Source organism: Sarcophilus harrisii, chromosome 2 (assembly GCF_902635505.1).
Source record: "Sarcophilus harrisii chromosome 2, mSarHar1.11, whole genome shotgun sequence".
Classification (NCBI taxonomy): domain Eukaryota; kingdom Metazoa; phylum Chordata; class Mammalia; order Dasyuromorphia; family Dasyuridae; genus Sarcophilus; species Sarcophilus harrisii.
The window spans coordinates 452,876,904-452,899,176 of record NC_045427.1 but is presented as its reverse complement, the minus strand read 5'-3'; the positions used below and the strand labels follow the sequence as shown (position 1 = coordinate 452,899,176).

Below are 22,273 nucleotides of genomic sequence, written 5' to 3'. Positions count from 1 at the left end.
CACAGACACAATAGAGACATACACACATACCCTTTGCAAGTTTGTCAGAGGCACACAATATATTGTGTATTCTTCATAACAAACATACATACTGACACGTATCTATGCACAAAACATACTGCGGATTCTTACACAACACATACACATCAATTGTGGAGATCTTCACAAACTGGGAGTTTTGCAAATATACAGTTCTTCCCTCATGGATAGGCACTTGTTTTATACAGACACACACATTGTGGGTCTCACATACAAAGACACCTAGCCACCGCAGGTTCTTCACACACACACACACGTGTGTGGCACACCAGGGATAAGTCAGAGGAGATACACTGCAGATGCTTCACACACTCTGTGGATTCTTTGCACAGACAGTTTTCTTAACATAACACAACCACAGGCTATCTCCCAACTACGCAGGAGCACACACACACAACTGAGAATTATTTACTCACACAAACCAGATTCCTGGAGCTCTTCCAACAGACACACGCGAAGAGTTCTTCACATATAGAAAGACGGAGAATGCCTGCTTTAGAAGACAGGTTCTTTACGCAGTCATACATACCAAGTGGGTTTTTGAACATTGGGAGATTCTAATAACACATTCAAGGCAAGTTCTTCGCACAGACTCACAAGCAAAGATAGGATCACACCGTGAGGCTTTTCACCTTCTATATATACAGACACGTAAGTTCTTCTCTCACACACACACTCATTCTCCTCTACGGTTTCTTCGCAAGCAGATGCACATGGCTTCGGAACACAAAGATCTATTACAGTTCTTCATACAGAGGTATACACACATACTAGCATCCACTGTCTGTCTCTCACACGCACGCGCGCGCGCGCCACGGAACGGGCAGGGTTTTCACACGTTGCGGGTGCTTTATACATCCGCGGTTATCTGCGAGATTTAGGCACAACCTTAAGGCATCTATTAACACACCTTCCCCCATCCCCTCCACAGACGCACGCACGCACGCACGCACACCCACCACGCACGCACGCACACGCCCGCCCACAGAAGGAACCTCCTCCCCCGAGTCCTCCAGTGGCTTTGCTAAGAACAAGCCCGCCCCTTGTCCCGCCCCCGACAGGAGAGCTAATAGCTCAACTCACAAGCCCGGCCCCCGACCCCTCCCGGATCCGCCCAGCTCGGCTTTGGCAGCAGGGAACGGGCCTGATCATTAAATACCTGGAACTGGGTCCCGGGCTTGGCCTGACCTCCGATAGGTAGCTGGTTCAGGGCCAAAAAAAATCAATGATGGCGCTGATACTGCGCGCGCATCTTCAGGCCCGGCTCGGAAGTGCGCCTGCGCCCAGGCAGCCTCGGAACTACAACTCCCAGAAGGAGGCGGAGCGCGCCGCTTTTGTTTTCCAGGAGTTCCACCATTCCAAGGCGCAGCGGCCCGTTCGCCGGCGGCATCAAGTCCGATTCCTCCCTCGCACTAGGAAGGCTAACCTTCTTTACCCAGAGCATGGCTTGCCCAGAGCTAAACTGTCATTCTCCATAATCCGCTACCACATCCCCTACCCCTCTCCCCAGGGTTGACAACCCCTCAATCCGACTAGCGGAATTGCGCTTCTAGCGCTCCCCAAATTAGGAATACAATACGGACTCCTGCAACCCGTCAGTTTTTCCTTCGGAATGCAAACCCCTGGAGGGCAGGATCGGGTTTCTTGTATCTCAGCACTTTGCATAAGTGCTTACTAAAAGGTGGCGGAATTGAATTAAACGATTAGTTTGCCCTTTCAAAACACTGGCCAAAGTTTCTGCGTCAGAAATTAGTCTTTTTTTTTTTTTTTTTTTAATTTATAGCCTTTTATTTACAGGTTATATGTATGGGTAACTTTACAGCATTAACAATTGCCAAACCTCTTGTTCCAATTTTTCACCTCTTACCCCCCCCCCCCCCCAGATGGCAGGATGACCAGTAGATGTTAAATACATTAAAATATAAATTAGATACACAATAAGTATACATTACCAAAACGTTATTTTGCTGTACAAAAAGAATCAGACTCTGAATTATTGTACAATTAGCTTGTGAAGGAAATCAAAAATGCAGGTGTGCATAACTATAGGGATTGGGAATTCAATGTAATGGTTTTTAGTCATCTCCCAGAGTTCTTTTTCTGGGCGTAGCTGGTTCAGTTCATTACTGCTCCATTGGAAATGATTTGGTTGATCTCGTTGCTGAGGATGGCCTGATCCATCAGAACTGGTCATCATCTAGTATTGTTGTTGAAGTATACAATGATCTCCTGGTCCTGCTCATTTCACTCAGCATCAGTTTGTGTAAGTCTCTCCAGGCCTTTCTGAAATCATCCTGTTGGTCAAGAAATTAGTCTTTAAAAAGAAAATTGAGGTCTTAATTGGGGGGAGGGGGAAGAGAAACAGAATACACTAGAATGGAGAGGAAAGTTGAAATTCAGAGACCACTTTGAAAGGAAAAGTGTTAATGCAGCGATACCCAGGGCTAGGGTTTGATTTTTTTAACTCCGTTAAAAGTGACCGGAAAGGGAAAAGTGGAATACCCAATAAAATGTCCAAACTGGCAGCATTCACTGAGCTCTTCTGGGCACCTAGATGCCAACTCCACTGGGAATAAACTGCAGGAGAATATTTGGCCATTCTGTGAGTACACAAAAGAAGCGACAAATGAGTTTCATTGTCGGTAAATACAAGGTAATTCAGCCAGAAGAAAATTACAACTCTAACATAGGATGATGTGAATCTTACTCTCCCACCAAAGAAAGAACCAGGGTATTTGTAGATTGCTCTCTGAAGTCCTGTACCCAGTGTTACCACAAATCCCCGAGCGTCTTTGGGTTAAAAAAAAAAAATAAAAAATAAAAAAAAAAAAAAGGAAGTAAAATGAAAAAAAAAAAAGAAGAAGAAGTAAAACAAAGTATTTCTCTACCTTTGCAAAAATTCATGGTTCATCTGCACCCAGACAACCAAATATATCGTGATTTACATGTCAGAGCTGGAGAAGTCTCAGAAAATGGGAACTACAGTAATCAAGAGGATGAGGAAGCAGTTATATGAATTGATAAATAAATGATTAGAACCTTCCTCTGGAAAGATGCAAGGCAAAGAAGGGATCAAACTAACACCTACAAAATCAATAAAGGGTATGAGTAGGTTGAATATGAACTTGTTTACTAAGGCTTAAATGAACTAGCTAGCGGATGCAAACTCTGCTTGTCTTGAAATCAGAAAGACCTACTTTGAAATGGGCCAAACTAGCTCTGTGACAGAGAAAATCATTTATTTTCTGTTTGCCTCAGTTTCTTCATTTGTAAAAGGGGGAATAATAAAAGTGCCTGACACATATGTGTTAAGTGTTAAATAAATGTTAGCTGTTATTATTTATTAATTATTATTATGGAGATGGAGAGAAGTAATTTTTGAATAAAAAGCACTAATTTATATAGCACCTATTGTCCTTACAATGCAAAAATATCTTTATGTTCAAGAATAGCTTAAATAAGTACATGACTGATACATCCTTAATAGGTCATTTTTTATAAATTAGAATATTTGAATTTGACATTAAGACATCCTGTGCTGCTCCTACATTGGATCTTTTCCCATTTATATATATTCCAGTTCTCACATTCTTATTGAAGTCACTCTTCAATAGATCCCTTGAGGTTTTAGAAAAAAAAAATCTACCTTCAATAACTTCAATCTTCCTATTTACAAAAACTTAATTCTGGTAAAAGAAATACAGTGAATGTGACTATCTGTCTATATATATATATATATATATATATATATATATATATATATATATATATGTAGTTATTTCCTTGTTATGAATACAATTATTTTTAAAATGACATTTACCTACTGTTTAGTAAAGTTTGGATTATAACTGAAAAGACCAAAATATTAACAGAAATATTAAAGAAACTATCTGCAACATAACCAGACATGGCAGCACAACAGATAGGAATTAGTGGGGTCATTCATCATTAAAGTTTAGAAGAACAATAAGCTACTATAGCTGGACTGCATTGCATCACCATGCACCATGCATGCATTAGCATGCCCCAGTTGACATTACAGAAGACATTTATGTAAAGCTGAGGAAAGATTGGGTTTGGTTGTAATTATCAGGATGAATAGTTTTGGTGCCTTTATATTATACATTTTGGACTACTTGCAGAAAAAAGAATCAGAGCAAATAAATCTTGTGAATAATAAGAACATTTAGAGAGCACTTTTAAGGTTTACAAAGTGCTTTATACATGTCATTTCATTGGGCGCTCACAATAATTTTGTGAGACAGATACTATATCACTCTTCTGACTTTATAGGTGGGAAAAGTTAGGCTGAAAAAAGGTTTAAGGGACTTGAACAGGGTAATACAACTAGAAAGCATATGAGGAAGAATTATGAACTCAGATCTTCCTGACGTAAAAGGTCAGAACTATATCCACTATACCACATGCTCCATTCCCTATGTAGATGTTTTCTTCTTTTTATTCCCTAGTACACTAACTAGAAAGGAGGCACTAGGGGTGAGTTTGTGTATGTGCATATCCCTTCTTCTATACACCTGGTATCTGTTAATTAGTAGCAGAGTCAGGGCTTTAGAGTTTGGAAGCATGTGCTTCATTCTATACTGATAGTTCAACCACATTTCTGCTGAGGGGAGGGTAGTGCTTTAGGTATTCTGAAGTTAAGATTGGTCATTGCACTTACTTGATTTCTGAAGTATTTTAGTACTGTTTTCCTTTCCATTATTATACGCATTATGCTTCTTGTTCTCTCGATCATATGTCTTCTCTACTTTTTCTGAAACCCTCATATAATTTCTTAAGGAGCAATATTCCATTATACTCATATACCATAATTTGTCCATACTTCCCACAATCAATGAACACCCATTTTATTTCCAGTAGTTTTATGATATGATATCATATAGAATGAAGCACATGCTTCCAAACTCTAAAGCTAGAAGACCCAGGTCCAAAGAACACTTCTAATACACTTCTAATACCATCTTGGCAAGTAATTTGTCCTTCCTGGGTCCCAGTTTCCTCATCTGAAAAATAAGAGGGTTTGATTAGCTGTCTTCTCAGTCTCTTCCAGCTTTTAATCTATGATTTTATGATCTTATGTAAAACACATCATGGTCATTATAATGATATGTTTAGATTAACTGAACTTTTTTTGTTATGGCAGGACATGTATTGGAAGGGCATTGAAGAGTAACAATGTATAAATATTTTTACATAAATTTTAAAAAAATTTTTAATATGGAAAAATGTACAGAAGTTGGGGCTCAATAAATTAATTACAAGATGATGAAAGCATGACTATGTAGCAGCTGTTCTGAAAAAAATCTAGACACTTTAATGAATTCCAAATCCAGTATAATTAAGTTATGTCATATGGTAAAAAGTTAATGCACCTCAAGCTACATTGAGATACAGTGTCCAGCACTAGAGGGATAGCAGTAATAATATACATTATCTTGGTCAGACAGTATTGTATTCATTAATTTTATTAAGTACAGAAGTAGAATTGAAAAATCAAACAATTAAATTGATAAATAAACCAGGAACTGTTTTGTTAAAATAATAAAATTTGCAAATTGAATTTTTAAAAGGAAAAATGTAAATCAGCAAAATTATAAGTAAAAAGGAGTTATAATAAAAGATATTAAGAATATTATTAAAGTATACTTCATATATCTGAATGCTAACAAAGTATAGAATTTAAAGGAATAGGAGCAACTAAGTGGTACAGTGGATAGAGCACCAGTCCTGAGTCAGGAGGATCTGAGTTCAAATGTGGCCTCAGACATTTAACATTTGGGGTTTTCTTGGAAAAGATCCTGGAATGGTTTGACATTTTCTTCTCCAGCTCAATTTACAGATGAGGAAATTGAGCCAAATAGGGTTAAATGACTTGCCTGGATTCACATAATGTCTGAAGTGTTTGAACTCACTAAGATGAATCTTCATGATTTCAAGGCCAATGCAATTAAAAGCAAAAATTATTTACAAGTGGCCTTGATCGATGTAAATGCAATACTAAATAAAATGTGACCTAACAGAGTACACTAACATATTAAACAAATTATTCATCAGAATGAACGAAAGGGTTAAGTTAATTATTCATCATGGGTAGCATAAGCCTGATTCAAATTCAGAAAAAAATTATCACCATAAAAATGATCACAAAAAAAACACAAAAATAATTCTTTCAGTAGATACAGAAAAAGTATTCAATAAACTCCAATATTTACTTTTGATTTTAAATATATATGTACACTTTTCCCCTTAATACAATTTTAAATTATCTGTTTTAATCAAGTCCCAACATAGCATGCAATGAAAAAATATTAGAAGTATCACCATTAAAACAGAAACAAAACAAAGGATATTAATTCTTAGCAATTTATTTGGTATAACACTAGACATTCTAGAAATTGTCCAATTAATTTCTATTTCATACAATGCTTATCAGAATACTAAGGGGCTTTTTTTTGCAGAATGATACTAAATATAGGCATACAGAATATGGCATTAAAATTCCATAAAGAAAAAATGGTCTAGGAAATGGAGGCAGCTAGTTGGTGCAGTGGAAAGAGCACCAGCTCTGAAGTCAGGAGGAACTGAGTCCAAATCTGACTTCAGACATAGCTGTGTGACTCTGGGAAAGTCACTTAACCCCAATTCCCTTAGCAAAAAAAAATATTAAGGAAATGTTGAAAAAAAGCTGGTGAATGTGGTATTGCAGCCTTAATCATCAAATGTTATCTCAGGATTTTCATGGCAACATGATATGTAACTGCTAATTAAAAAAAAAAAAAAAACTAGAAACAACTAAAACTCCAACAGTAAAGATATGGTTAGTTGTGGTACATCAGGATAACAGAATATCATAATACAATGAAGTTCAACAAACATAAGGAGTATAAAGAAACTAAAAAGTACCTATATCAAATCATGCAAAAGAGAAAATTCATAATAAATTCATAATAAAGGATCCATTAAATACCATGTGAGAAAAGGTAAATTAAAACATCAGTGGACAAAGAATTGTGATGTTAGAAGAGAGAGAGGACAGATAGACAAAGAGAAACAGAGACACAGAGACAGAGGGAGGGAGGGAGAGACAGAGAAACAGAGAAAGAGAGAGAGAGACAGAAACAGAGACTTCAGCCTAGAGAAAAATCAGACTCAGGGGAGATGATGCTATTTTTAAGTCCCTCAAGGGCCATCTTGAAGAAGGGATTAGATTCCAGCTTTTGCCATGAGTTAAACTAGAAACAACTGATGGAAACTACAAAGGGGCAGGTTTAGGCTCGATATAAAGAAACATTTCCTAGCAATTAAAAGTTATTCCAAATTGGAAGAGAAAGAATGAAAAATTTTATTTTATGTATTGAAAAAGAAATTCAATGTTGCTACTAAACAAGATTAATTAGACGTATTGATGTTCAGTACTAATTTTTTAACAAAGCATCTTAAATATTTGTCCATTAGCTTGTGAGCTTCCTGAGGGGAAGGAATGTCTTTTGTCTCCCTTTGTATCCCTAGCACTTAGTACATTGTAGACAGAAAGAATACCCTGAAGAAATACTTATTGAATAGTTGACTTGAACAATCAGATATATGAAATAATATACATATAAATCAAAGGTGTCAAACACACAATCCATGGGTTACACTACAGCCCATAATACCCTCCAGTGCAGCTGGAACTAGATTAAAATTGGTATTTAAAAAATAAATATTGATACAAGAGTATATTGTCAATATGTAGTTTTCTAAGTTAATGTGGTATTGCAAGGATTCTTATGTACAAGTTAGTGGCCTCATTTCTATTTAAATTTGACAACACTGAATTAAGCTATTAAAAGTAAAAATCATTGTATGCTAGAAAGAAGAGGGAACTTGTACTTGTCCTAGTTCTGCAATAAACTAGCTACATGATTGTAGTGATGTCATTACCCTCTCAGTCTCAATTGTTTTGTGTGTTTACATAACATATACTTGCAAGGTCAGTAAACATTGGATGCTTGTCACTGTATCTAGTTGCTGGTCTCTTCCCCTTTCATTTACTTTGTATATAATTTATATGTAATTATTTTCATTTTTTTCTCCCATTAGAATGTTTTTCTTTTTTTTTTTTTTTTGTCTTGATTTCTTTATTTTTTTAATAGCTTTTTATTTACAAGTTATATGTATGGGTAATTTTACAGCATTGACAATTGCCCAATTTTTCCCCTCCGTCCCCCACCCCCTCCCCCTAGATGGCAGGATAACCAGTAGATGTTAAATATATTAAAGTATAAATTAGACACACAATAAATATACATGACCAAACCGTTATTTTGCTGTACAAAAAGAATCAGATTCTGAAATATTGTACAATTAGCCTGTGAAGGAAATCCAAAATGCAGGCAGGCAAAATTATAGGGATTGGGAATTCAATATAATGGTTCTTAGTCATCTCCCAGAATTCTTTTGCTGGGCGTAGCTGGTTCAGTTCATTACTGCTCCATTGGAACTGATTTGGTTGATCTCGTTGCTGAGGATAGCCAGGTCCATCAGAATTGATCATCATATGGTATCGTTGTTGAAGTATATAATGATCTCCTGGTCCTGCTTGTTTCACTCAGCATCAGTTCGTGTAAGTCTCTCCAGGCCTTTCTGAAATCATCCTGTTGTTCATTTCTTACCGAACAATAATATTCCATAATAGAATGTATGTTTCTTAAGAGTAGAAACTGTTTTTATCTTTGTGTCCTTAGCACTTGGCACTGTATCTGGCACACAGTAAGCCTCACTAAATACTTGTTGACTCATTAAATACGCATTCTAGATATTTAGTTTTCTTTGCTACACAAGACTTTGTGTGGGATGGTCATGACATAACCTCTATCCAACTGGATCCCACCATACCAATGTGGTACAGGAAAGCCCAAATTTGGCCAATATTGCCATTGCCCAAGTTCACTGTCATGAAAGTTTTCCCTTTACATTAGTAAGCCCAGGAATCAACTACTGGGTTCTCTTCTCTGCTGGGTTCAAGTTGCTACCATCTTGCCTTCTATTCTTGCGTTTCTGGTTTCCAGGTCATCATGAGAAAGGGACTCTTCTTCCTTTTACCCGTTTCCCCAAACAGTCCATTCTCTTTTTTTTTTGGGGGGGGTGTTAAAAAAGAGAGAGAGATTTACATCAAACATTACTGGAGAGTATGTAAGAAGCCACAATAAAACATAAAAAGGGGAAGAAGTGGCTTATAAATTGCAAGCTCTTAATGATTTAATCCTAGTTCGATGTCCCAAGTATACAAATATGGTCTACTTTTAAGTCTCCTTTTCTTCCCTGCATAATCTTCTTCCATAAGGTTCTATGTTTGACCTTAGCTTGTTTCTAGCTCCTTTGCAATGGAACTGGTTGACCAAGCTCAGCGTTAATCTTCTTGAATCTGCTCAATTGAACTATTATGGAGATCGAAATCTAATATCTGAAAAATTCAACTTTCTTCTAGAAGCTCTCATTTCATCAATCACAGGGTACTTCACTCTAGACTATTAACTATGAACACAGAAAGCTCTTCCTCTTGATTCCTCTGGTTCTCAAACAAGAAAGTATTTTTTAACTCTTCAAGTCATTTTAGTCCCTCAGATTTCAGGCCTTGTCCTTTTCCCATCAGCTGGAAGATTCCTGTGATTAATATGCAATGATCCCCTGAAAATTCACTGTTTTACTCCTCTTCTCTCAGGTCAATTGTTGACTGAACCAGATTCTGTTACCTGAATTTTCCATGCTGAATTAATCACCAATGCTTGGTTCCTGAGAAATCTTTGGGTTTGTGCTGCTTAAAGCATGAATTCAGCTTCCAGATAACACTCCAGTTTCTTCAGATTTGTCCTAGCTCCATATTCATTAGCAGAACTAGCAAAGTAGAATGATATTACTTTGAGCCAAAGTGTAATATAAATCTTTCTATAATCAGGAAAAGATTTTTCAACAATATTTTTAATAGTAATCACAGCCACAAATATAAATACAAATACAAATACCTATACCTGGGACATACAGAGATAATGTCAACACATACTCTTCCCCCTTACTCCTTTAGGAACTGAACAGTCTTATCACCCACCACCCTTCAAAACAGCTGATAAAAAGGATTGAGGAAAAACTCTTAATCATAATCAGTATTTTGGGTTAGTATGCAGAGTTAGGGATAGAATGTCTTGACATTTCTAGATTCATTTCATTTGGTAACCTTTAAGTTTGGTTATATTAAAACCAAACGTTTGATGTTTTTAGATAAAATCCAGTAACATGATAATGAATCAAAAAGTTAAAAATAAATGTCAGCAAGGGTTGATCCACGCATTTTCAAAGCAGGTCTGTCCTGGCTAATATTAGAATAAAAGATGAAGTTGTTTTTGGTGGTGTTGAAACAGAAATTCAAAAACAAAATGGAAAGATATCTTGTTTTCAAAAGCAGCAGAATGACCAACAAAAAGATCAATTAATTCCTGTGTTTGCTACTCCAAGGAAATCTGCAATGTGATAAGGGCAACAGAACACATCCCCAAATCAATTTTCTCCAAAAGCAATTAAATAAAGCTTTATCTTCTTAATTTGCTGCAGTATAAAATAAGAAATTTAAAAAATAAGAAATTTAAAAAAACTGATATATAATTGACACTGGATTATACTAAGTGAGATTTGAATGGTATTGTATTGTCTGTTGAATTATATACTTTGAAATGTACACTGATATCCCATTCAAGCTAATTATGGTTTCTACTCTCATTTCTACAAAAAGTTATCAAGAACTTGGTCATAATGTGAACCTTATTATAGTTGCTATGTGAAAATTAAATGGGACTAAAGAGTATTTCAATTTAAAGTACTTCCTGCCAATATGAAGCCTGGTTGTATTTTCTTAGTTTAATTCCTTCCTTCCTAATCTTATTTTTTAAAATTACATTCTTTTCTTACAAAGTCTTAGTTTGGTATTTTGCTTGTGTGTTTTAAAAGTCTGGGTACTTCTTTCATTCAACACACATTTCTTAGATTATTTCAACTGGGACACTAATACATAGTTGGTGGAGTTGTGAATTGATCCAACCATTCTGGAGAGCAATTTGGAACTATGCTCAAAGGGTTATTAAACTGTGCATATATTTTGATCCAGCAGTGTGAATTGGTATCCCAAAGAGATCATAAAGGAAAAGGACTCATGTGCAAAAATGTTTTTAGTAACCCTTTTTGTAGTGGCAAGAAACTGAGTGGCTGCCTATCAGTTGGAAATGGCTGGATAAGTTATGGTATATGAATGTTAGGGAATACTATTGTTCTATAAGAAACGATGAGCAGGATGATTTCAGAAAGGCCTGGAGAGACTTATGTGAACTGATGGTAAGTGAAATGAGCAGAGCCAAGAGATCATTGTACAGAGCAACACGATTACGTGGTCAATTTTGACTGACATAGCTCTTTTCAACAATAAGGTGATTCGATAAATTCCAATAGACTTGTGATGGAGAGAGCCATCTGCATCCAGAGAAAGAACTATGAGGACTGAATGTGGATCACAACATAGTATTTTCACCTTTTTTTTTTTTGTTTGCTTGCTTTTTTTTCTCATTTTTTTTCCTTTTTTTGATCCGATTTTTCTTGTGAAGCATGATAAATGTGGAAATATGTTTAGAAGAACTGCACATGTTTAACATTGATTATATTACCTGCTATCTAGGGGAAAAGGTGAAGGGAACGAAAGGAGAAAAATTTGGAATGCAAGATTTTGCAAGGGTAATGTTAAAAATTATCTTTTCATATGTTCTGAAAATAAAAAGATATTTATAAAGATTATTTCATCGATTACTATGACTGAAAATGAATTTTTTATTATAAGCTTAACAATAAAAACAACAAACATACAAGGTAGCAAAATATTGTCCCAAAAAGTATAACAAGGCAGAAACAGACAAATTAACAAGCCACAGAATAGACAAATACTTTTGTTCTGTGTCTTTCTAGGATTATTTAGATTTCTGCTACTTTAACTCTATTTTATTTCTTTTTTTATTTAGTAGTTTTAGTCACTGTATATACAGTTCTACTTCTGATTTTTACCTAATATTTTTCACATTTTTTGTATGCTTCATAGTTAAAGCACCACAATATTGCTTTATAGTAATAAGATTTTATCTAGCCATTCTCTAATTGTTTAACAATTAGGTTGTTTCACATTTTTCTCATTGCACAGAGAACAGCTACTAATATTTTATACCAATAAGTTCATTTTCATTTCTATATTATTTTTAGAGACACTGATGAAATCACTAGTTAGAAACAAGTTTAGTGACTCTTACTGTATGCTGCCAAAATATTCTCCAAATTATCATGTCTGTGTTCCCAACAATGCATTTGTTTTCTTTTGATTTTTTTCTTTTGTAAGCTTTTAAAATATAGATTCAATTAATTTTTTCTTAATCTAGATTTTTAGAATATGTGAATATTTTTAGAATATGAATCTTTTTTGAGCAACATTTTTGCCTGCATATCAGAGATTAATATATATATATAAAATTATTTTTGTGTTAATATGTCTGGTTTCTATAATTTGTTCTTTTCCTCAGTCTTTCTAGATTATTTTTAATTTCCATAGGGACTTAAATCCTTCATTCATAGAATATTAATATTATTGCATGATGGTAGGTTAAACATTACATAGTTTCTCTTTCCTATATTTGTTTAGCCCATGATCCACTTTTAGATAAGTTCAGTGAACACAAAAAAAAAAAAGGAATTTTTTGAATTTGGAATTTTTAACCTATAGAATTTTCTCCCTGTAGTTATCTACTTTAATATGCTTTAGCTCCATTTGTTTATTATCTTTTTGATTTATCATATGTCAGTAAAGAAGTTTTGAAATGTCTAAGTATAATCATTTAATTCTCATATATAACAATCTTAGATATACAAAGTCTTAGAAGATTGAGTTTTTCTTTATGAATTATGCAGAATTAAGTGAATACATGCACATATACTTACAAATATTTGATTGTTATATCCCAATTCATCATTTATAAGAATTCTTAGGAAAATATACATTATTACTTTCCAGTTTGAATTTAATCAGTCAATATCATTATTGCCACATGTGCTTCTCCTGACTTGACAGCAATGTGATGAATTTTAGAGTAGCCTTCTATTTAAAATCTATTGATATTTCTGAATTAAATGTGTCCCATAAGCAACATGTTATAGTTTAACAAAACTGTAAGTCTTTTGTACTTTAATTGGACAGTTTGGCCAATTTGTGTTCAGCTGTAGTCCTTAGTGGCTTTTTTTGTTTGTTTGTTTGTTTTGTTTTTTAACAGAGAGGTGGTACAAAGTAGTGGAAAGTGTTAGTCTTGGGAGTCAGGAAGCCCTGAATTTAAATCCTATCTCTAACACATATTAACTCTATCTAAGTAACTATGAATAAACTATTTAATTCAGAAAACATTTACTTCATAGTAAGCATTTAATATTTATTGAATTAACTTTCTTGCAGTTTGCCAAATTATAAAATTTAGTTATAGTAAATACTTAAGTTCTCTGAGGCTTAGTTTTAACTCTCTAAGACTATTTTCCAAGTTAAATATAGGTTATGTGAGATGATGAACTCACAGATAGTTGATATCTTTTTTTGACCCCTTCAGAATAAAGTATAAATAAGTTACGTGAGATGATGAACTCACAGATAGTTGATATCTTTTCTTGACCCATTCAGAATAAAGTATAAAACCTTTTAATTTCATTTCTATTAATCCAAACTAAATAGAGCAACTCCAAATGTTGTTGCTATTATGGTTGGACTTAAGAGCCTTGATTTGGGATTACCTTACTCCACTTCATTTTAATTGGGCCTTTTGTCTTTATCTGACATATTCTTCTAAAACCTTCAATGAATCAATATTCTAAGAGTCTTACCTTGTTTGTTTGTATGTACCTTAAGGGTCACCTGTTGGCTTTTTGAAAAACTGCTTAAAGACCCAGCTTTGTAAATTTTTTGAAGTATATTTGCCATCTCAAATACCCATTTGCTTTCTTCATATAAAACCTTTAATTTACCTGGATCAGTAACATTGAATCCATGGCTTATGTGCTTTTTTTAAATGCTGGGTTCCATTTTCTTAATTGTTAACTTTTCCTCCCTGAAAGATCTGCTCTTATGCCAATTATGATTTCTGGGTCAGTGATTTCTTCACTATTCATAACATTGCGTAGTATTTTTCCCTATCATTGTAGTGCTGTAGGTTAAATATAATCTAAATTAAATTTTGTTTTTGAAGTCTTTTTAATTATATTTTAATTTAACTAGTTGTGTTCACCAATTCTGAAAATATTCTTTGACAATTTCAGTCAAATAACAAACATTTATTCAGTGTCCACTATGTGTCAGGCAATGTGGTAGATGATGGGGATACAAAAAAAAAAAAAAAAAAAAATCAGTCCTTGCCTTCTTAAGAGTTTACATTCTATTGGGGAAGTCACATACACATAGAAATAAATACAAAATGCATACAAAATCAATACAAGATAATTTTAAGAGGAGGCACTAATAGCTGAGAACATAAAGGCCTCACAGAAGTGGTGCTCTTCAAGCTGAGCTTTGAAAGAATTTAGGGATTCTGAGAAATGTGAGAAGGGAAGTGTATTTTAAGCACAAGGGGTTGTATATGAAAAGGCACAGAAACAGGAAGGGAGAAGTTGTATACACACACACACACACATATATATATATATATATATATATACATATACATTTATGCACACATGTACACACATACATGAGGAACAATATGAAGGCCTATTTAAGCACAGAGTATATATAGGATAGTAATATATAATAAGAAAAGAAAGGTAGTTTAAAATGAATTGTGAAAGACTTTAAATGTCAGATGACTTTTATATGTGATCATACAAATAACAACCATAGTAGTTTACTGAATAGAGAACTAATATTAGACTAGTGCTTCAGATATATCACTTTAGTAGTTGAGTAAAGGATGTATTAGAAGAAGGGAAACCAGTTAGTGTCTAATAGATACTAATAGGGTATAGTGTACTCCTAAAATGGTGGCTCTGTGAGTAAAGAGGAGATGGATGTGGGAAATGTTGTAGAAGTAGAAACAAAAGAGATTTGATAACTGTTTAGATGTTAAGAATAAGGAGAATGAATCTAAAGTATTGAACCTGGCTGACCAGGAGGATGATGGTGCTTTTTGGCAGAAATAAGGATGTTAGAGATATTAATTTGGGATGGGGTGGGAATGGGGAATAATAAATTCTGTTTTGGATATGTTGAGTTTGATATGCCTACATTATTCAATTAATAGAAAACTTTCTGAATTGTAGTCTCCAGAGTCTTTTTCTCCCCTAAGTTCTCTGGGTTGTCAGTAATACTCAAATTACAGCATTGTAATATAACCTTTAGGTCTGTTACTTGAATGTGTTTTCCAGTAGTCTAGATAATTGTATGAGACTGGAGTTTGAGCTGCTGTACTTGAAGTAATTGCATTTTTCACTGAAATAAGTCTGGATTTAACTGCCACAGATTTCTGAATTTTTTTTTTACTATATTTTCCATTTACTTATTTTTTATATCTTAATTTCACATAATTTCTTCTTTCAAATTCTTTTATTGCCAGTTTTTGCTCAATTTCTTTGAAATTTTATCTATTTACCTCAGGACATCCAATAAAACAACAATGAATGGATTTGTTTTTCCTATCTCCATTCTAGTCAATTCATAACATTTTAAAATTGTATTAATAGTCTTCATTGTGCTTGCTTTAAAGTTTGGTTACTTTCAAATTTTTTGTATGAACTTTTAGTCAATTTCCATGTCATTTTTGTACAACATTCTGGGTCAACATCCCAAATTTCTATCTTTAAAATAAAAATCTTTTTTGTCCCTTTAGAGAAAACTAGAAGTTCATTGGTCTTCATTAAACAATTTCCATAAGCATACTTCTCACTGACTCATATAATGTTAATTCTAAGAAAAATAGTCTAATTTATTTAAAAGTTAAAAAAAAAAAACTAACTTCTATTGGTATCAACTCTTGAATGGTATCACACATCATGTTTAATCATGAAAATGATGCAAAAATAATTAGTAAAAGCTTTATGAAAAAAATTTGTAATTTAACAAAACTCAAAATATAAAAATGATTAGTAATTTTAAAATTTTGTTTAATTATTGGCAAATTGTTCCTGAATTTTTTTTAATATTATAAACTCCTTTATAGACAGCAGAGTGCATATATATATATATATATTTGTGTGACTATGAGGAAAGAAAGTACACAGAGGAGAGAGAAATGTGAATAGAAGCATATCACTTTAACACACCAAAAACAATTACAATGACAAACTGTGATATCATGACCAAAGAGAATGAAAGCTCCATCTAAAAGGTGGCTACATTTACTAAATTCCCAAGATTACTTTCCACGGTGAACTCTTTGATGTCTAATCAGGGCTGAACTGTGCCTAAATGCATTTCCACAATGAATACATTTATATGGTTTCTCTCCAGTATGAATTCTTTGATGTCGAGTAAGATTTGCATGCAGGCTGAAGGCTTTCCCACATTCATTACATTCAAAAGGCTTTTCTCCAGTATGAGTTATATGATGTTGAATAAGATATGAACTTCGAATAAAAGCTTTTCCACATTCATTACATTCATAAGGTTTTTCTCCAGTGTGAATCTTCTGATGTTTAGTCAAAGATGATCTATCACAAAATGCTTTCCCACATTCACTACACACATAAGGTCTCTCTCCAGTATGGATTCTCTGATGTTGAGTACAGTCTGTACTTTGACGGAAGGTTTTCCCACATTCACTACATTCATAAGGCTTCTCTCCTGTATGAATTCTCTTATGTTGAGTAAGGTGTCCACGAAGTCTGAAGGCTTTTCCACATTCATTACACTTATATGGTTTTTCTCCAGTATGGACTCTCTGATGTTGTCTAAGTAGTGCACCCTTACTAAAGGCTTTCCCACAATCATTGCATTTATAAGGTTTCTCACCAGTATGGACTCTCTGATGTTGAGTAAGGAGTGCTCCCCTACTAAAAGCTTTCCCACATTCATTACATTCATAAGGTTTCTCTCCAGTATGAATCCTCTGATGTTTGGTCAAGGATGATCTATCACAAAATGCCTTCCCACATTCATTACATTCATAGGGCTTCTCTCCAGTATGAATCCTCTGATGCTGAGTCAGGTGTTTACTCTGACTGAAGGTTTTCCCACAATTATTACATTTATAGGGTTTCTCTCCAGTATGAATTCTTTTATGTTGTGTAAGATTTCCACGAAGTCTGAAAGCTTTTCCACACTCATGACATTTATAGGGTTTTTCTCCAGTATGGACTCTCTGATGCTGCATAAGTAGTGTCCCCTTACTGAAAGCTTTCCCACAATTAGTACATTTATAAGGTTTTTCTCCAGTATGGATTCTTTTATGTTGAGTAAGATTTCCTCTAAGTCTGAAGGCTTTCCCACATTCATTACATTCATAGGGTTTTTCTCCAGTATGAATTCTCTGATGCTGCATGAGGAGGGCACTGTTACTGAAAACTTTTCCACATTCATTACATTTATAGGGTTTCTCTCCAGTATGGGTTCTTTTATGTTGCAATAGAAGTGTAGTCCTATGGAAAGCTTTTCCACATTCATCACATTCATAAATTTTTTCTCCAGGATGAATTTTCTTATGTTGAGTAAGGTGTCCATGCAATCTGAAGGCTTTTCCACATTCATTACACTTATAAGGTTTCTCTCCAGTATGAATCCTTCTGTGTTGAGTAAGGTTTCCACGAAGTCTGAAAGCTTTCCCACAATCATTACATTTATAAGGTTTCTCTCCTGTATGGATTCTCTGATGCTGTCTAAGTAGGGCACCCTTATTAAAAACTTTTCCACATTCATTACATTCATATGGTTTCTTCCCTACACAGATTTTCTGATGTCCAATTAGATGCAAATTACACTTGAAAGTTTTTTCAAATACATCACATTCAAGGTCAATCTCTCTTGTAGGAACTCTTTGTTCAGTAACAAGGATTGAGTTCAGACTAACTTCATAACACTCAGGGTCTATCTTTCCAATGAAAGTTTTCTTTGGGGAAACTGTAACTTGTCTCAGATATTTTTCTTTGTTATTTGGCTGCTTTTCAAATTTATCATCAGACTTACAGACTTCTCCTATTTTAGAGTACCATACACCATCCCTTGTGAATCTTTCTACTGCCGCCTCCTGAGGTATTTCCTCTTCAAAAATGCCCTGTATGGGAATTGGATCCTTGACTTCAGGTCTAATCTTCCAGTCTGAAAGAAAGAAAGAAAAAATGCAACTATGCCCTAATGCTTTATGCTGGAAGATATGAAACTATCATGCTTAAAGAAATGAATTTACTAACATAGGAATAGGAAAGGGAAATAATAAGAAGTATAAAATAAATGTTTTGAATACTTTCAAATAAGACTTTGCAGTTGGAGAGAGAATGAGAAGAGAACATTGGTGGTTAGATATTTATTTAGTGTGCAAGGAAAGTAAAGTCAACTAAGTCAATCAACTTGGAATAGCCTAAATAGATGGATTATAGGCAAAGATGAAAAGCAGGATACAAGGAGACAGGCAATCTGGAAGTCCACAGCTTTATTGTAGCATGCCATTATTATAATAGCAACTTTCCAGCAGATCTTAAGACACTGCCACCAAAGAAATTCTTTAAAGCAACTATTTCATATCTGTGACAACATTCCTGCAGTACAAAACCCTCCAACTCTTCCTAATCATAACTGGGTACCATCTACAGCCACAGTAATATCATCTTTATGTAGCTCTACTTTTATTGTCACTTTCTACACACTCATCTAGTTCTCATCTAGCAGGAAGTTAAAGGATTTAGAGGCAAAATATTGATACTTCAATATTTGAATCACTTCTATACTCACTTGTCTCATTTTATTCTCCTGAAATTATTAGATTTTATGTATTTATCTATTCTGACTGCTAAGAACTATTTTAACCATTCACACTTGACTTCCTCTATTTTACTTCTAATTCCCAAAATCCCAGGCCTTTAGCCATTCTTGAATTTTTGACAAATGAGGAATTACAAAAGTGATTTCCTTTTAAAGGATAAAGAGGAAGTAAGGGTGGGATTCTATTGACAAATTTTACAGGGGAGGTCACTCCTATAAATATAAGAAGCTCTGAAAAATTAAATTCTGACAGACATGAAGGAAGCAATGACAATATAGAATTCCAATAAAGAGAAAAAAACATTATGTGAAGAGATGTGGATATACAAAGAATTTTTTTAAAAGCTATGAACAGAAGAACATGGAAAGAATAGGTAAGTATAAAAGTGAAGCAGAATACTATAAAAGGTCATAAATTCTAAAGCCAAAAATTAATTCAAACTGGTGAAGAAAACTAAGGACAATAAAAAAAAAGGTTTCTTTTTTTTGTTTTAAGCTATTTTGTGTCAAAGATAAGAGAATCTTGAAGTAGAATGGATGATAATGTGCAATTTTTATTTTGCTTCTATTTTTTTCCTGTCAAAGAGAATGACCTTGGAACTAGAAAAAATGGAAATGGCTAATACTAAATGATAAAGAATATAAATGAAGGATAAAGAGTATATAGTTTTCCTTGATAAATTCAAGTTACCTGGGCTAAAATGAACTACATCCTTAAGTATTCAAAGAACAGAAAAAAGTAATTGCTGAGCTACTGTCATGGAAAACAAGAGAAGTATATCCAAATTGGAGAAGAATAAATGTTACCCTAATTTTCAAAAAAAAAAGTGAAAAGAATGTAATCTGCAAAACAGTGTCTCAAAAATCTTGGTGCAGTTTAAAAATATCAAAACTTAAAAGAAATGACTTTTGTGATTGAGTTGACCTTGATTTCTTGACAAAATTCTAGAATTATTATTAAAGATCTGCCATGTGAATATTTATAAATAGAAGTATTGTGGAACAAATAGCCAGCATAACTTAATCAAGAATAAATCATACAATCCAATCTTATTTCCTTTCTTGACAGATTCACTAAACAACTAGGTTATGGAAATACTGTACACAGGGGTTACAAAGAACACGGTAAAGCATTTAATAAAATCTTTCATGTCTCTTGTGGAAAACAGGGAGAGATATAGGTGAAATAATACCATTAGGAATATTTGGAACTAGTGAACTGGATAGAAGCCAAAAATGGTCATTAATGTCTGCAAGACAGTATCCATTTGAGCACCTCAGAAATCTATGGTTGATTTTATGTTGCTCAATTAAAATATGCTTATAATTCACATTTATTTAATAAAAATTTTAAACAAGATAAAATCAAGCATAAACCTAAAGGACCCCTCTAATTAAATAACTGAGATTGATATGAAATTGTACTAAGGATAAATCTAGTTTGAGCCACTTACTAGCTGTATGACTCTGAGCAAGTCATTTAACCTCAGTTTGCTTATCTGTAAAATGAAAATAACAGTACCTACCTTGCTGGGTTCTTGTGAGATCAGATAATTGTACAGCATCAACCATAGTGCATGGCACATAGTAAGTGCTATATAAATGTTAGTTATTATTTCCTGTGAATTCAAATCAATGACCCAACTCTATTATTATTATGGTAAGTTCTTATCATTAATATTCCTATTAATATTATGATGAATAATTTTGAAAAAGGCCACAAAACCATATTTGAGAACTATATATTCTGTCCATATTTCTTGTACTTAGTAATAGCTTTTGTTTCTTATATTTAGTAATAACTTGTGGTCTAATCTAATTGCCCTTGATTTTACTTCTTTATTATCTGTTATGTGTACCAATTGAAAAATGTAATCAGAATTCTTTGGCAAAAACAGTAAACTTTGTCACTCTACTAGATCTCCCCCAAATTAAAGTATCTCTGGATGATAAAAATAAAGTATCTCTGAAAGATATAAAAGTTAAAGGAGAGAATAAAGTTTGTTTCTTTCAAATGCCCAACAGATATACTAATTTTATATTCATTATATTCAAATGTATAAAACTCTTCAGAGACCAAATTATGTTACTCTCATCTTTAAAATAAAAGTTTTCTTTGACTTCTTGACTTATACTTCATGCTTCCTTGTTATAATTATCTATTTATATTTTTGGCTTCTCCATTTACTAGTTACCATCATCTCTACTCCAAACTAGAGTCCTTTCCCTTCTTTGATCTTCTTCTTTTTTCTCAATATAGTTAAATGTACATTTTATTATCCTGATTTCTTCACCTCTTCTCAGCTCATTTATGAATTATAACACAACTGACAACATTCTTTCAGGATGATGCCATGCTTCTGTATTCATCCTTCCATTAATTGTTTTTGTTTCCATCTTCTGTACAACTTTATAATATCTAAGTTAATTGATGAGTACCCTGTGTGTCCACATTAGTTTCTATAAAGGACTCCCACCTTTTTTCCTCATTGAATTGTCTATTTTTATGTTCTTTAGGTGGAGTTGGTCTTTTAATACATATTATCTTGGACAGAAACAGCACATGGACAATGAGCTGGGTCCAGAATTGAACAGGAGGAAGACAGCGCTGGATTGCATTTGGAAAAATTGTGCTTTAATAATTCCAAGCTGTTCTTAACACCAAAACATAAAAATTAATATTAATATTCATCCAATGAGACTATATGGCTGAAAATAACAAAATACCACAATCTCTAAAGAATTTAAATTTTGATCGACAGTCAAGGTAAGAGGTATAAGAATGTGAAAGCATAATGCCAATGAGGAATTATATATAAGAAGCATATACAAGATTTCCAGAGATACAAATTAGAAAATCAGGGAGGTCAGTCACATTTCAAAAACAATTGATAGATAGGAAGAGTGCTGTACTGATATTCATGTAATAGAAAAAAAAATCTGGAGACCTAGTTTGTTAAATAGTTCTGTGAAGGAATCTGTAGGTTCAAAGTCATTGACGTACTGAATTAAATAAATAAAAGGTAGGAGAATATCGGCATAAAATATAGGATTCAAGAGAGTATGTTGTATTTGGTTATATTATGTTAGGTACATTTATTCATTCAATAAGCACATATCACGTATCATACTTTGTGCAGAACATTGTGATGGGTGTTCGGGAAGAAAGATAGTTTAGGTAATAGCAAATCTCTACCCTCATGAAGCTTACAG

General features: G+C 33.7%; 1 protein-coding gene across 1 annotated transcript in view; it reads right to left on the bottom strand.

Annotated features, from left to right (window-relative positions):
* The window catches only part of LOC105751145 (zinc finger protein 420), a 78,300-nt gene that overhangs the window by 41,402 nt on the left and 14,625 nt on the right, over positions 1 to 22,273 (bottom strand). Inside the window, exons 6-7 of the mRNA XM_031949328.1 lie at positions 16,507 to 18,400; positions 1,123 to 1,240 (exon numbers count right to left, since the gene is read on the bottom strand). Of these exons, the coding sequence (XP_031805188.1) occupies positions 1,123 to 1,240; positions 16,507 to 18,400 (2,012 nt within the window). The remainder of the gene's footprint in view (positions 1 to 1,122; positions 1,241 to 16,506; positions 18,401 to 22,273) is intronic.